The sequence below is a fragment of the Tribolium madens genome, unplaced genomic scaffold (assembly GCF_015345945.1).
Source record: "Tribolium madens isolate multiple individuals breed KSU strain unplaced genomic scaffold, Tmad_KSU_1.1 Scaffold_11;HRSCAF=98;Tcas5.2_LG3b, whole genome shotgun sequence".
Taxonomy (NCBI): Eukaryota; Metazoa; Arthropoda; class Insecta; order Coleoptera; family Tenebrionidae; genus Tribolium; species Tribolium madens.
Genome location: NW_025400975.1, coordinates 3237050 through 3252118, shown reverse-complemented (window position 1 = coordinate 3252118; position 15069 = coordinate 3237050). Strand labels below are relative to the sequence as shown.

The window sequence follows — 15069 nt, the reverse complement described above, 5'->3', positions numbered from 1 at the left end:
GGGAAACCGGTACGCAACGGTAAACCTCGCCGGCGCCCTTTCAGCACGTGGTGCAATAAACGCAACGCTGTTTCACCAGCCCTGGACGGCCATCATTGGCCCCCCAAGTCTTGGGCCCCCTTCACTCTCCCGATGAATGTTGGTCCAAAAATCCCCGAAATTTCTTACAAAACCGATGATTTTTTCGGCTTGCAGCCACCGATTACACACAATCGTTCGTTGAAATCAGACACCGGACTAGAACCTGCGTGTATTTAGTTTTATTGATCGCACATGGACGACCTTGAATTTAGTTAAAGAGGAGGTTGCGTTGCAGAAAGTGGTTCTGCACTGCCCTTGCGCGAGACCTTGAAAATTTCGCTACAACTGGGCCCGGGGAAATCGATGCATTGCCCCAGGTGATGCCTCAACAAGATTTTTAGGGATAAGGACAAAGGCACCGGGGAATAAAGTAGCGTCAATATCAAATTCACTGTATTTAATATTTAAACTTAAGCCTTATTTTTACAGTATGATGTTCACCTGGCGTCAAACACGGCCACTGGAAGCAATGTTAAAGAAAAAATTTTTGGAAAATGTAATAAAAATAAAAATTTGGAAAGGATACATCTTTTTGTTCTCTTCTTGTACATGATTCTATATCCACATTCTCGACATCTTATGGGATCTCTCGGCCTAATCTCATTTTCGTTGTGGCATTCTGAAATATTTTTCACAAAATCAAAACATAACCTCACTTACGCATACCTCCGCAGATGTAAACCATAGGAGTTTTTGTCGCTCCTGAGTCTTTGGTCGAAGGTTCCGACATTCTGATGATCAAAATTACGAAATATTTAATAAGATACGATTAAAACGCAATATTTCTATTAATTGTGAACTAAATCAACCACAACAGGAACATGGCAACTTTGGGTATTTTTATTTCCACGGTTGGTCATTCTGTTTTGTTGAGGCAGGCTATTTCAAAAAATTAAAAATGGAAATTTCAAAAAGTAATTATCAAATCTCCACAAAACGTTTTTCAACAATCTAATCAAGATATTTAATAGAAATCGACAAAACGCGTAAATGCTATTTAGGGTATTTTTATTTCTATGATTGGTCATCCCGCATTTTGACGTGTGAAACAGAATAACTTGATCGAATTTAAATATTTCAAAAATAATACTTAAAACCTCAAAAAAATGACTTTATTAATTAAAATTTGATTACTATAATACATCCATTTGCTATAATCTTGATCCGTCATTACAAAATGGCGTAGAACTTACAATATTTCAAAAAGCGTATACATTTAATAAAATATGTATTCACACTACACAATAAAATAAATAAATTGAACTAAAGAATAAAAATTCACTATATCTGCGCCCCTAGCCGTCTCAATTAACAAAACTGCGATCCTCAATCGTCATATACATCCCTTCTTCTTCATATGTAGAGTCATGCTTAGCCAAAATACGCAACAAAGGACGTAGTTTCAGCCACCACTGTTCTTTAGGCACACGCAACCTACAACAAATAAAAATAACTAAAACAAATCACTGTTCAAAAACATACTCAAAGTTGGTTTGCTCCTTCAATTCGGCAACTGGTGAGAACTTGTATTGTCTTTTCACGATTCCTAATAGAACCACGCTGTCTTGACTAGAACAACTGACTGAACCGTCAGAACTCATATTGCTTTTTAATTGGTTGATCATCCATTCCACCGCTTTGGCTGCCATTTTGGTACCCATGTTGCGGTCGAACGGTGAGGGGGAACCCCCTTGTTGCATATGACCCAAAACGTTCATTCTGGCACTAAACAGGCCTTTTCCCTCTTCACAATACAATCTATAGATAAAGTCGGTATTGTAGTTATCTGACGCTTTTTCGTTACGCAAAATGAGGCCTCTTTGAACCCCTTCGGACATTTTCGTCGCCATGTGATACACATCTTGTTGCAAGTCTTTAATCGTAAACTTTTCCTCGTAAATGTACGCCGCATCGGCACCCCCAGCCAGACCTAAAACAAGTGTGCTATTCCCCCAGTTGTAAAAAGAAATCTGTATTACCGGCAAGAGTCGCCAAATAACCGCAATATCCACCCATTGTTTCTATTATAAAAACCCTCCGTTTTGTCCCTTGAGCCGACTGTCTGATTCTATCACAAATTTCGGTGATTTCGTTCAAGGCAGTGTCACACCCGAGCGAAAATTCCGTCCCTGGCACGTTATTACTGATGGTTCCGGGGATTACCACAATTGGTATATTAAGAGCCGGGAAGTCTTTTCTGCTGTCCAAAAATTGCACAGCGGCTGCAAACGCCTAAACAACAATTTTGCGCTTCTATTCAAACGCTTAAACTTACTTCAAAACCCCCAATAATAAGCAAGCCTTGAATCTTAAATTCGGCCAATCGGGAGGCTACCAAACCCATGCGGTTGCCAGGGAGAGTGCGTTTGGTGCCCAAATTGGCGCCCCCGATACCCACCCAACCGGCCACTTCGGCCCAGTCTGTAAACAAACAAAAAAAAGAGAAATTGTGAAAAAAATAAAGAATTGTAATAATACAAACCCATTTGTTTTATGTTGCCCGCGATAAGCCCCTCGACACCTTCCTGAATGCCCAAGACTGTGTCGCCCCGATAGATGAAATTACGAACAAAAGAACGCACGGCGGCATTCATGCCACATGCGGGGGCTCCAATGTGCATCACCGCCACTGTGAAACCTTCCTGAATGGCAACAATACAAGCAAAATAAAGAATAGAATACAGAATCTAAATAAGTACTTAAATGTTAGCACTACTACAAGTGTTGGAATCGAAAAAAGCTAAAGCAGAAATAACAATTTATTTTAATCCGAACATCTGATTGGATGAATCTAAAAAATTTGAAAAATTTTGTGAGGGAAAAGTTCGTGTTTTGACGCATCCCGTAGCCAATCAGAAGCAAGCATCTTGACGTCATGTCAGCCGAATGGGTTTGTTGTGTCAATAAGTGTAAAAGGCGTAAAAAAATAGTGACGTGGAATTGGGTAATATTCCCCAACAAAGACCTTTTTCACCGGAACAGTTACGAAATGGTTTTTGTGCCGTTTTTGAGAAAATTATTGCAATAATGAGCCAGTTTTAACCAAGCTCCCGCACGAATCACTTGTCCGGATAAATTATTACTTATTATTTGGTGGTTCAGTGAAAAATTGTGTTGAAATGGGGGCTGTACACACAGTATTGTATATTTTCGAGTGCTAAGAGACATTTAGTAGTGAGCGATTTTTCGAGTAATTAGTGAGTGCCAATGGGAGAAGTGTAGAAGACAATCGTGCTACAAGGGTCTGGATTAAAGGGTAAGTCAAAAAAAATTTAAGTTTTTAAGAAAACTTACACTTTTTAAATTTTCTTTAAAATTTTCAACTAATTTAATAACACATTAAAGTAATTTTGTGTTTCTTTATTTCCAGTAGGTCCGTATAAGAAGCAGAAGCCAATAGCTACAAAAGGTAGCAGAAGAAGATGCCATAAAGGTTAGTGTATTTTATTTTTTAATTTTTTTATTTATTGCAAAGTGTGAATTTGTGATTTTTGAGTGTAACAGTAAGTATTTATTAAATTATAATTAGAAATTAATTGTATTTTAAGTAATATGTACTTATTTATCAAATTCTTTTTCAAAATTTGTAGAACATGAGTGCAAATGAAACATCGGTTAGAACAAGACTAAGTATTGTACAAATTTAATTTTTTTCCAGAATAAATAATTCATTTTTTATCTTGTTTCAGAAGTTCCAATAACCAGTTGTGTTTTTTCGAGTGCTTAATAGACATTTAGTAGTGCGCGATTTTTAAAAATTCGAGTAATTAGTGAGTGCCATTGGAAGGAATCTTTGGGGGAAAGAGAGTAGAAAATCGTGCTACAAGGGTCCGGATTAAAGGGTAAGTAAAACAGTACCTTTTATTTTTTTAGAATAATTACACTCTTTAAATTTTAATTAAAATTTTCAACTAATTTAATAACACATTAAACTGATTTTGTGTTTCTTTATTTTCAGTAGGTCCGTGTCAGAAGCAGAGGCCAATTGCTACAAAAGGTAGCAGAAGAAGATGCCATAAGGTTAGTGGATTTTATTTTTTTATTTTTTTGTTTATTACAAAGTGAAGTGCGATTTGTGATTTTTGAGTGCAACAGTAAGTATTATTATGAATAGGAATTAATTGTGTTTTAGAATAAATAATGTACTATACTTCAAATTCTTTTTCATTTGTAGAAGAAGAGTGCAAATTTAATTTAATAATAATTTTAACGAAATATGAAAAAAGTTAAACTAATACCTATAATCATTTCCGCAAAAAATTTAAAAGTACAAGTAGGTATATTTTGAAATCATAAATTTAAATTTAGATTTAATTATTGAGATTCAAAATGTAATTCTTTTAGAAACTTGTAACAGTGTTAGTATCTCAATATCAACGAAATTCATTTTAATAACATCAATGATAATAACTTAATTAATAATAATTAATAATAAGTTGCGAGGCGGGAGATCTATTGTGACGCTAGATTGGGAAATTTCCTCACTTCAAAGAATTCATCAACATCATTACTTGATAGCAAAATCCGTAATGGTGAATCTTGCCTGACTGCAGGTCTAAACCGCCGGGTCAGTAGAGTGTAAAGGTTGTGGAAATTATTTGTCGGAAAATTATGTCTTAAAATAATTATCAGCCAAATGGTTTCTTTTCTTTTGCCGGGTCAAATAATAATAATAATAAAATAAGTAAAGTGTGTGGATATATTTTTGGGTACAACAGTAACTATTTATCAAATTATTAAGAAAAATTACTATTTCTCAAATTGTTTTTCAAAATTTGAAGAAGACAAGTGCAAATTTATTTTTATAACAATTTTAACCGAAAATTTCAACCTTTTGTCTATTAAAAAAAAATCTACATATAGTGTTCTAGAAGAAATATGAAACTATATTATGTGGTAGGATACAATTATTTAGTTCTGACCTATATATTGCTTCTCAAAAAAAATATTTAATAAAATTTCATTTTTTTAATTGATAATCTTAACAAAAATCTTATTTACGTTTTCCAAGCTGATTGCTGACGATATACTTCAAAAGTAAAGTATAAAATAGTACATTACAAGCGAGGTGGTAAATATGGCATTACCCCGAGTGCTTATGTATATGAATAACGTACAGTTATGGAATTAAAATTTCGGGCAGTATTTCTCTGTCACTTCAAAAAGTGTCAGTGATGCTTTTTTAAGTTAAAATGACATTAAAATGACAAGAGTAAAAAATGAGGTTATTAATGTAAAGGCTGTTTTAGAGCTTACATGGTGAAAATGACAATACTGCCCAAAATTTTAATTCCGCAACTGTACAATGCAAATACCATTACCACCGAGGTTTGTATGCTATTTCATTCACAATCACATTATTTTTAATCAAAAATTTGAATAAAATAAAATTCTAAGAAAGTTAAGGTTCAAATGTGGTAGGCCATCTCAATTCCGTTTGATTTTTGACATTTCAGAAATGTCATAAAAAAAAATTTAAATAATGTGTGAATCTGATATTAAAATTGTTGAAATAGAGTAGTGCGCTTCCCCAGAAATAAGAGAAACTGCTACAGGAGCAATTGAATACTAATTTAGCAAAATATTATGCGTAACTTGACAATTTGAAGGAAAAAATTCCCGGTATTTTTGTAATTGGTTGGCTATCCTGCATATTAAATAATAAATAAATAATCCACATACTGTAATAAAAATATTTTATTACTTTATTAATAAATAACATTTTTAAGGCATCTAAGCAAGTTAAATAACTTTTGAAACACTAACTGATATTAGAGTTATACTTTCAACTCTTTCAATTTAATAGACACTTTTGTTTGACAAAAATGATAAAAAGCTAATACAAAACACAATGCAATAACTCCAAGAAATAAATCTATACGTACTCACATTTTTTAAGGTATACATTTGATCTTTAATTATCTCGTTTAGGTGTAAAGGTTACCAGCTATACCAAACGTTGTAATTTAAAAACCTATTAAAAACGCACCCGTTTCAGGTATAGCTTTTTTACATAGTATTTCTCGACACATGTTTATAGAAAACTTTTGTCTTAAAATTTAACTTGTAACAATAAAAACGGAATATCCTGTATATATACATAATAACTTGATAACTTCGTACTTGCGGCAATATAATGTTGTGAAATCAACTGTAAAGTTTTGGATTTGATGTATGGGCCTAAACATTTTTTCATATCTTTCAAACGAAAATTGACAAAAATGAAACAAAATTATGAGGTCTAAAGATTATGAGATAGTGATATAATTTGACAAATTAAAAATCCGAGATTGTTTGAAGTAAGTCGATAATACAAAAAATTCTTTAATATAATTTTTTTATTACAAGAGTCATTGATTGGTCGCTAAGAATTTGAGGGTTCATCTTCTTACATAGTCAATAGACTAGGTATGAAAACAAAACATCACTAAAAAATGTTTAATATACCTACTTATTAACAGGGGCATCTTATAAATGTTAACTTTGAAAAATTAATTAAAATTAATTATGATACAAAAATTGTTTTTTAATATGTTTACATTTTTAATAAACGAATCTATTCGTTACTGTTTGTTCGTATTTTATTTATACAGAAATTAATATCACCGTATTTTGAAATAATCGTGGAGCATCCTATGAATTTTTTATATTTAATATCACAGTCAATGAATATACGAAAAAAAAAATGCAACTCTACAATTCCCTTTTTATCACAGAATGGTTCTGTGTTACGCCACTGCTCAAGTTTCCCCACTACACCGAGTACGCATTGGCTCCGCCTATCGATATCCTTCTTAAAGTCTTGAACTTTAATATTATTATACTGCTCATGCGATATGATGACGTGTTTCTCAACCTTTAAAAGATTCGTAATCGGCATATTACATTGGTGATTGTGAATAAATGTTACACAACGCAACAAACACAAGAAACAAAAATAGAGATTTTCTAAAGAGTCAAAAAGCCAAATTTTAAGCACCATACTCACCGAAAAATACTCAGATTCACGCTAAAGCAAAAATAAACCAAAATTTTGCAAAAAACGAAAAAAACCTAAACCTATTTTGCAAAAACTTAAAACCCACAAAACCTTACCCTTCCATGTCCTTGATCATCAAACGCATCTTTCGGCGGCTTGAGTCGAGTTAACAACTTATAAGTCTCCAAATTGCGCATAAACGACTTTCCTCGCAACTCCACAGCCAAATCAAATTTTTTATCAGCCATTGCCTGTGACACCGCTTTCGTCCGCTTCACACAATCCATCAATGGTAATCTTAAATCAATCAATATTTACGAAGTGGCCTGTGACTTTGAAATTAAGTTGGCAACACTGACTATATACCTTACAGCCTGATTCCCGTCCAGGGAAATCACACACGGTTCGGTTTTCTCATCAGCTTCCATTAATGCCATCACGGCCTCAGCCCCCATACGACACCCCAAAATCCTATCAAAAGCCGAAGGGTTACCCCCGCGTTGCACATGCCCCAAAACGGTAATTCTAGTGTCTTGTTGGAGATTATCCACCACGACTTTTTTGATCATTTCGGCGGTGATGGGGTCACCGTTGCGATCAATAGCCCCTTCGGCCACAATAATAATGTTGAGACGTTGCCCCATGTGACGCTCCTACAAATTTGTGTCATTTTAACAACCATAAAAAAAGTAGATAAAACCCAAAATTAGAAATTGTACCTGAGACAACTTATGACAAAGTTTTTCGTGCCAGTTTACGTCAGCAGGGCTTTCGGGAATAAAAGCGTAATCTGCTTCAGTCGCCAACGCGCTGATTAATGCCAAATAACTGCAAAATTCGGTTTATTTTCATAGAAATTTACTTAATTTCAAAATTATTTATTTGTGGTGTCTACCGAATTGAATAAAAAATTGCGACCACTCAATAGAAAAATCAGTACGTTTTTTGAAAGCCCTGCATGTCGAGCTTAGTAAAACCATTTTATTTTCACCCAAACCTATTAGTGAGCATGCATTGTTAATAAAATAATAGTTACGAGGAATTCGACCGTTTAGAGATTTAGGGAAAATCAATGTTAAATTTGCTCCCAAATAACTTAAAAAGGTGTCAATATTTTTAATTTCTGGTTTCACTGAATGAAATAAAATATTTTTCTGTACGGTATAAAAAAGACAAATTTTCAGTTTTTTATTTTTTTAATAGACTTGAATTTTTTTTATAATGAAAATGTGTTTAATTTATTTATTTCTTTTTAATCTCCTGTAGTTTGATGTCTGAAACTAGGAACATTTTTCAATTTTGTAAACCGATGTATAATTCATTAATAATTAACGCAAATTAATAGCTTCTTAAAATGTATCGAAAAAAATAAAATCTATCCAGACCCGTAGCTAAATATTCTGAGCCCTACTTTAAAACTGTCTTTTTTAACAACTTTTTTTAGAAATAATAACGCATAAAATTATAATACAGATTAGACCAAAAGTAACGCACAAAATTCATATCTTTGTTATGAGTAATTTTTCAAAAAAAATCCTCGAACAGGTCGTTTTTTTAAATGCTACATTTTAACACTATCGTGACAAATATGACGTCAATCATTTTCGAGTAATGACGTAATTTTTTTTAATGTCAATCGACATTTTTTATTACTGTTTTAGATAGTACAGTTGGTTGCTAATTATTTAAAAATTATACAAAAAACAATTGCCCTATACAAAATAAGGCAAGAACAAAAAGATAAAGCCTTTTGTGTTTGTACAATATTTTTTTTATTTATTTTTTTATGTTTTAATTTTTCATTTTTTAATTATTTTTTCCCTATAACCAGAAAGATAAAGATGTATGCTATTTAAAACAGTAAACAAAAATGACAATTGTCATTAAAAAAAAATTAAAATGGGTCACAACTCAAAAACGAATGACATAATAAATGTCACTACAATGTCAAAATATAGCATTTAAACAAATAAAATCGAATTGTTCGAGGATTTTTTGAAAAACTACCACTAACAAAGATTGAACAATTGAATAAAATTTAGTCTAATTAGGTTGATTATCAAATTCATAGGCATATTACTATTATTATTTTAGGATCATATCATTAACTTTATTTTATATTTGATTAAATGTGCTTCTTTTGTTTTTTTCTATTAAAATTTGGAACCTTTTAGTAACATTAGTTATGTAGTAAAAAAATAACGTGTACTATACAAAACTGCAGAACTGTTCTAGCCCCACTAAAAATTTTGAGCGCCCTCCTAAAAATTGTTTCTAACTACAGGTTTGTCTCTATCCTTCACATTCTGTACTTTACGAGTGTCAAAGGTTCAATAGAAACAAATTTACTCTGATTATAACTAACAATAGTTTGAATTAGTTCTCTTATTGAAAAACCACCATTAATTTTTTACTCAAAATGAAGAATAATTTAATTACGTAAATAAAAATGTTTGTAAGTATTATTATTATTTTTCCTATATACCTGTCATGCACGATTTTAATTGTTCCACTCAGTTAGACACTTAATTTGATAAATAAAATAAAAACCAGTAATTTGTTGTTTCCTTGTTATTATTAACAAAAAAAAATGTAAAAACTTGTGCACAATTCTGTGGGTAATTCTTGGAGTATTCCACAAATGTGTATAATAAAGAGGTATCAGCACTACTCTTTCAATAAATCATAAAGATAAAAATTTCAATTTCGTATTGCCAAACTCATAGAGGGTAAAAGGGTTGATTATTCTAAACGTAGAGATTACGAGTTATATTTCTCACAAAACATCTTAATTTTTTAAAGTATAAAATTTTTCCCTTTCTGTTTTGTTCTACAAATTTTGTTTGAAGAAAAAAAAAGTCAAAATTCCGTCGAAATCCCCTAAAGAACAAAATAAACAAAAAACGCATTAATTAGTAAACAATTTGCATGCCAAAGCTTCCCAGGCAATTCTACCTGTTCTAATTTATCGCATAGCCTTTTTTGCCAATCGTCTGGTGGTGCTGATTCTGGTATGAACACATAATCGGCCTCGGAAGTGAGTGCGGCTACAATAGCCAAATACCTATAACACATGTCAAATCCAGTAGACAACACCAATTTTAACTTCGCATGCAACCAAATCACCAATCAGTCACAAAGTTAGTTATAAAAACCCACTTACCCGCAATGCCGACCCATGACCTCCATGATAAAAGTTCTCTGATGCGAATAGGCCGTACTGACAATAGCATCGCACGCCTCGATTATCCTATGAAGGGCGCTGTCAGTCCCTATGGTCATATCAGTGCCGCAGAAATCGTTATCAATGGAACCGACAAGACCGGCGATTTGTAGAGTGCGATATTTTTGTTTTTGTTCTTTGGTGATTTGACCTGTAGTGGCCAATTCCTCCAGAAGGGAGCTCCATTCTTGACGGAAGAGGTCAGCACCGGTTAAACTACCATCGCCTCCGATTACCACAAGGTTGGTAATGCCGTTTTCGACGAGGTTTTTCGCAGCTTTGAGACGGCCTGCGCGTTCACGGAAGTCTTTACAACGGGCGCTGCCGATCACGGTGCCCCCTTTGTGGATTATGGAGCTCACGGAGGCCCAGTTGGCCTCAACGATGTATTTACCGCCGTCGACCATGCCCTGGTAGCCCTCCTTTAAAACATTTTTGTTTAATTAGATCAATTAACTAAGAAAAGTGTAATGTTGGTTGCATAAACATCTAGATTTTGTTAATAAATTATTTTACTTTTTATTTCCAATATTACATTAAATAGATTCTTTGAGGTCATTGTAACTCAAATTTATTAAAAAAAAATAAAAATATTCAAAATAAAAGAAAATAAATTCAACAGTGACACGTTGTGTAATGATGGTTGCATAAACATCTTATTTTTTTTCTGTGTATGGCAAACCAGCGTTATTTTAGAATTCTCCAATTGATTCAAATTACTTAATTCGGTAAAAAAAAAACTCAAAGAGTACATGTTTTCGGTGACACCAACCCTATCTTGCCTTATCTCAGATATGACAATTATGGGGCAAAATCCCTAAAAATTGCTTTCTCTTACCTTGATAAAGTAGACTTTGCATCCTAGATAAATCCCCATCCGAACCACAGCCCTAACGGCAGCATTCATGCCCTAAAACCCCACAAAAACATCAAATCGCCTTGATCGTAGACCTAACCTGTGAATCTCCTCCACTAGTAAACACAGCGATCCCTTTGCCCTTATGGGCCCCTCGCCCTACAAACTTATGACCAGCCTGTCCTTCCATCGTGGGTTTTTCAGGTGGAGTCTCTCTATTGTGAAAAGGGAGCTAAAAATTTACAAAAATAATTGAAAACGTACTGTCAAAATGTCAAAAATTTGGTAAAATCGCCGTATTTACCTTCAAGTCATTCACTGGAATTTCTTCACGCGTTTTCAAACTTAGTTTCAAAAAGGTATCAATTTTGATTCAAGGTGACCTCTGCTCTAGTCCAATATTACACAAGTGCGGGGCTGCCATTGGCTGGTTTGAAAGGGACGGGCGTTCCCGCCAATGACACTGTTGTTACGCTGTAAAACAACAGGTGGCACCAAAGTCTTGAAAAAGTGAAGTAAAATAGACGTGTTCTTTGTTTTAAACACTTACTTCTTCTTGTTTTATAAAATCGTGAAATAAATGGTTAGTATATTACAAATTTTAGTGACAATAATTACCAACCTTAACTGACATCTAGTCACAAACAAATGTTAATTGAAACTATTAATTGTTTCCAATGATTTACTGCTTCAAAAAACAGCGGGGTACAAAACCGATTAAAACGCGTTAATTAAGTTTTATTTCTCTTCTAATAAATTTGCATCCTGTACCAATCTCTACAACTTAAAATTACCAGATTTTAAAAATCTTATGTATAGTAGGGTAAAATCTAGAAGTACATATTTGGATAAGAGGACGCGGATCAGTGACGTCCTTTCTCAAATATTGCGGTAACAAACCGAATCTACAAGCCACTGCTTCCAAAAACACCCTTCTTGTTTGAAGTAGCCCGAGACGGGTTGTGGTACACGCCCAATTGTGTACTTATAGCTTTTACCCCACTCTATTAATCCTTGCAATGTTGCCATTTTCGAGACAATAAAACACGAATTTTGTAATAAAATTTATTGGTTTATGTTCAACATTTTATATAATAATATAAAAATATTCTCACAATTTTGTTTATACATTTAGCTTTATAAATAGAGTATATTTACATGATGCAATGTACACGTTGTAAATAGTGTATTTACAAAAACAAATTGATATAAAGTAATGATGTATAGGAGAGAAATGCTCCGCTCATTGAGACCAATCAAAAAATCAACAAAAAATTATAAATATCTCAATCATAATTCATCAACGGCATGATTGATTTTCGTCTGAATATGTTCACTATCACTATTATTAATTTCACTAGTATCCCTGTCTTTGTCTTTGGGTTTAACATCACTGACCACCAACTCGTCATCAGCTTCTTGTAATTTCTTCATGACAGCTCCCAAATGTTCCTTTTTAAACTTGACATCTTTCGCTACACTCTCCAAAATCGAATTTAACGCTTTCAACGTTTCCTTATCCTCCAAATCGCTAAAATCGTCCTTCCCAGCCAACTGACTAAAATCAGTTAAAACCGACAACACCTTGACATTCTCCTCCGGTTTGATCAGCGCATCCTTATTGGCCAACTCAATCGACAATTGATTCAACAACCATTCAGCCTGCTTGACCGTATCTTGCACCCTCTTATCCTCCATCGGATCATCACTCAAAGTCTGGTAATAAATCCTCAAAATATTGAGTGGGACATACAACTCCTTACTCTCGGAGGTCATAATCGATTTGAGCAAATCCTTCCTGACTTGCACCCACTGAGGCGTGGTCACTGTATCCCCCACACTGACTTTCCCCTCCTCCCCCTCTTCGTACGTTATCCGGATTTTATCCGACCCCAAACTGGCTTTAAAACTCCCAACTTTGACCGATTTACTAAACGCAATTCCGGTGTGTTTATTCAAAAACTCCTGGACAGACACTTTCAACTTATGAAACATACTCTCCTCCTCGCTGTGTGCCCAAGTCTCCCCTTCGTTTTTATACTCGCCGATGGTGACCTCAATACTGGGGTCTCGCGACAACGCAAACAACAATTTGGACGCATCCTGGGCAAAAAGAAACACCGTGGGGATGGTCACATCATCGGTGCCATCCCCCGACATGGAGAACATCGGCGAAGTGGCAGCACTACTCCCTGGAGTATTATCAATGATGATGGCGCCCACAGCGCCATGTTTTTGCACTTTTCGTGCCTTATCGACAAACATACAATCACCACGCTCCATAATGGCGATTTTCCCTTTTATCACTTCGGTCTGGACGAGATCAGAGCAGGCGCGGAACGGGTGGATGATCATCGTACGAGCTGTGACCTTTTGCTCACCTTGGAGGTTCCTCCCGAATTGGGAGGGACAGGCCTGAACTGTAAGGATTTGGTCCTTGATGGTGAACGTAACCGATTGGGGGGATGCATCCAATTGTTGGGTTTGCAACTTGGATAACTCCATCATCTCCTGCATGAAGAGAAGACCCTCTTCGGCATCAGCGCTTGAACGGGCCTAAAATCAAACTTTATTTCTCCCTCCCTCTCGAGAAAATTAATTTAACATACCGATGAAAATGTGTGGAGCAGCTGCACGCGTCCATCACTCAACGCGATTATGTTGATCCCCATGTCTTTAATCATCTTCAAATGATTGATATTCGAGGCGGAAAACTCGGTGGCTGTGAGACGTCTCTTCGTATTCCTCTTGGGACACATCCCGTCGACCATATTTTGTAACGGCTTTCGCACCGTCTCGGGGAACAACTGCAAGGTATTGGGGCAAATCCTTGCAAATTCCCCTTCCTCCACATCCAAATCAGTCACTGTTTTATTCCCATTATAACCTGCCAAACTCAACGGTAATAAATGACCCTCCGTTGTAAAAATAAATTCATCCAAATTCAAAATCAAATCTTCTTTATCCGCAAACAACAAATATAAATATTTCAACGTTTCGGACAATACAAAAGAATCCATTCGATCTTCCTGTTTTCGTGTTCGAACATCGTTAACGGCGGCATAACCGCAAGGCACTCGAGCGTACTTTTGTAAACTGTTCAATACAGTTCTGCCAACTTCTAAATAATAAGGATCGTTTGTGGCACCGTATAGGAAGTATGTGGATTCTAAAAATTCGGGTCGGAGGGGATGATTCCCCCAATGGACCTGGAAGTCGGTGGTGAAAGCTTCAGGAATGAAGGTGTGACGTTGCATCACTTGGTAGAGCATTTCATGGGTTTCTACAGCCGGTTTTAGGTCGCCTTTGAGCACCTGGAGTCCCGGCCAGAAGGCGAGGAGGGCGTCCATGTAGTTGCGCGAGTTGGTGTGGGGGCGGTGCATATGCACGTCCAACAGCATTGGACCTGCGATTTAAACAAAATTAAAATCAAAAAATAAAAAAAAACATTTACAATTCAATTACATTCAATTACAAAATTTTCATCAAAAGTACGTCTAATGAGAAAATTTTGGAAAAAAACGTCTCAATTAAACCATTTTTTATATCTTAGTAAAGTTGTGAACAACTGATCGACATACATTTTAAAATAAAGATTTATTCTTGAAAAGGATTTTTTTTTATCAAAAGTAAGTTTAATAACAAAAATTTAGAAAAAATTCGATATTTGTCACCAAAAGCATATTTAATAATTTAAATTTTGAACAAAAAACGTCTAAGTTGATTCATGTTTTTTAACCCTAGTAAAGTTCTGAACAGATCGACATACATTTTGAAAAAATGGCGATTTACTTTGAATTTTTAATAAAAATTTTGAAAAAAATTCGATATTTTTTACCAAAAAAACGTTTAAGAGAAAATTTTAAAAATTGATATTTTTCATCAAAAGTAAGTACATTTAATAATAAAAACGTCTAAGTTGATTCATGT

At 34.5% G+C, this 15069-nt stretch overlaps 3 protein-coding genes across 6 annotated transcripts in view; all 3 read right to left on the bottom strand.

Moving 5' to 3' along the window:
• Nucleotides 1-463: 463 nt before the first annotated feature.
• LOC123006179 (DNA-directed RNA polymerases I, II, and III subunit RPABC4) lies at nucleotides 464-939 on the bottom strand. The gene is made up of 3 exons (XM_044400464.1): nucleotides 748-939; nucleotides 608-700; nucleotides 464-541 (listed from the first exon to the last, which is right to left on the bottom strand). The coding sequence occupies exons 1-3, from the start codon at nucleotides 809-811 to the stop codon at nucleotides 519-521; spliced, it is 180 nt and encodes a 59-aa protein (XP_044256399.1). The 5' UTR covers nucleotides 812-939; the 3' UTR covers nucleotides 464-518.
• Nucleotides 940-1171: 232 nt separating this feature from the next.
• LOC123006158 (ATP-dependent 6-phosphofructokinase) lies at nucleotides 1172-11858 on the bottom strand. Of its 4 annotated transcripts, none has more exons than XM_044400425.1 (14): nucleotides 11762-11858; nucleotides 11444-11694; nucleotides 11240-11371; nucleotides 11122-11193; nucleotides 10224-10705; nucleotides 10016-10124; nucleotides 7427-7713; nucleotides 7177-7357; nucleotides 7070-7090; nucleotides 2564-2723; nucleotides 2357-2502; nucleotides 2061-2313; nucleotides 1564-2011; nucleotides 1172-1515 (listed from the first exon to the last, which is right to left on the bottom strand). In XM_044400425.1, the coding sequence occupies exons 3-14, from the start codon at nucleotides 11327-11329 to the stop codon at nucleotides 1386-1388; spliced, it is 2379 nt and encodes a 792-aa protein (XP_044256360.1). In that variant the 5' UTR covers nucleotides 11330-11371; nucleotides 11444-11694; nucleotides 11762-11858; the 3' UTR covers nucleotides 1172-1385. The 4 variants fall into 4 exon arrangements, with proteins under 4 accessions (XP_044256360.1, XP_044256368.1, XP_044256378.1 ...); XM_044400433.1 differs by lacking the exon at nucleotides 10016-10124 and adding an exon at nucleotides 7780-7888; XM_044400443.1 differs by lacking the exons at nucleotides 7070-7090; nucleotides 10016-10124 and adding an exon at nucleotides 7780-7888 and having other exon boundaries at nucleotides 11762-11857.
• Nucleotides 11859-12190: 332 nt separating this feature from the next.
• LOC123004254 (ER degradation-enhancing alpha-mannosidase-like protein 3) overlaps nucleotides 12191-15069 on the bottom strand; it is a 10277-nt gene continuing 7398 nt past the window's right edge. Inside the window, exons 5-6 of the mRNA XM_044397429.1 lie at nucleotides 13749-14545; nucleotides 12191-13695 (exon numbers count right to left, since the gene is read on the bottom strand). Coding sequence (XP_044253364.1) covers nucleotides 12430-13695; nucleotides 13749-14545 — 2063 coding nt within the window. The 3' untranslated portion in view covers nucleotides 12191-12429. The remainder of the gene's footprint in view (nucleotides 13696-13748; nucleotides 14546-15069) is intronic.

What these genes read in the sequence shown, in the direction of transcription:
- LOC123006179 (XM_044400464.1), bottom strand. Translation starts at nt 811, where the DNA reads ATGTCGGAACCTTCGACCAAAGACTCAGGAGCGACAAAAACTCCTATG. An exon ending in TATGGTTTACATCTGCGGAG is followed by an intron (nt 701 to 747) that starts GTATGCGTAAGT and finishes AAAATATTTCAG; the next exon opens with AATGCCACAACGAAAATGAG. An exon ending in CAAGAAGAGAACAAAAAGAT is followed by an intron (nt 542 to 607) that starts GTATCCTTTCCA and finishes CATTGCTTCCAG; the next exon opens with TGGCCGTGTTTGACGCCAGG.
- LOC123006158 (XM_044400425.1), bottom strand. Translation starts at nt 11,329, where the DNA reads ATGGAAGGACAGGCTGGTCATAAGTTTGTAGGGCGAGGGGCCCATAAG. An exon ending in GCAAAGTCTACTTTATCAAG is followed by an intron (nt 10,706 to 11,121) that starts GTAAGAGAAAGC and finishes AATGTTTTAAAG; the next exon opens with GAGGGCTACCAGGGCATGGT. An exon ending in TTATTTGGCGACTCTTGCCG is followed by an intron (nt 2,012 to 2,060) that starts GTAATACAGATT and finishes CACTTGTTTTAG; the next exon opens with GTCTGGCTGGGGGTGCCGAT.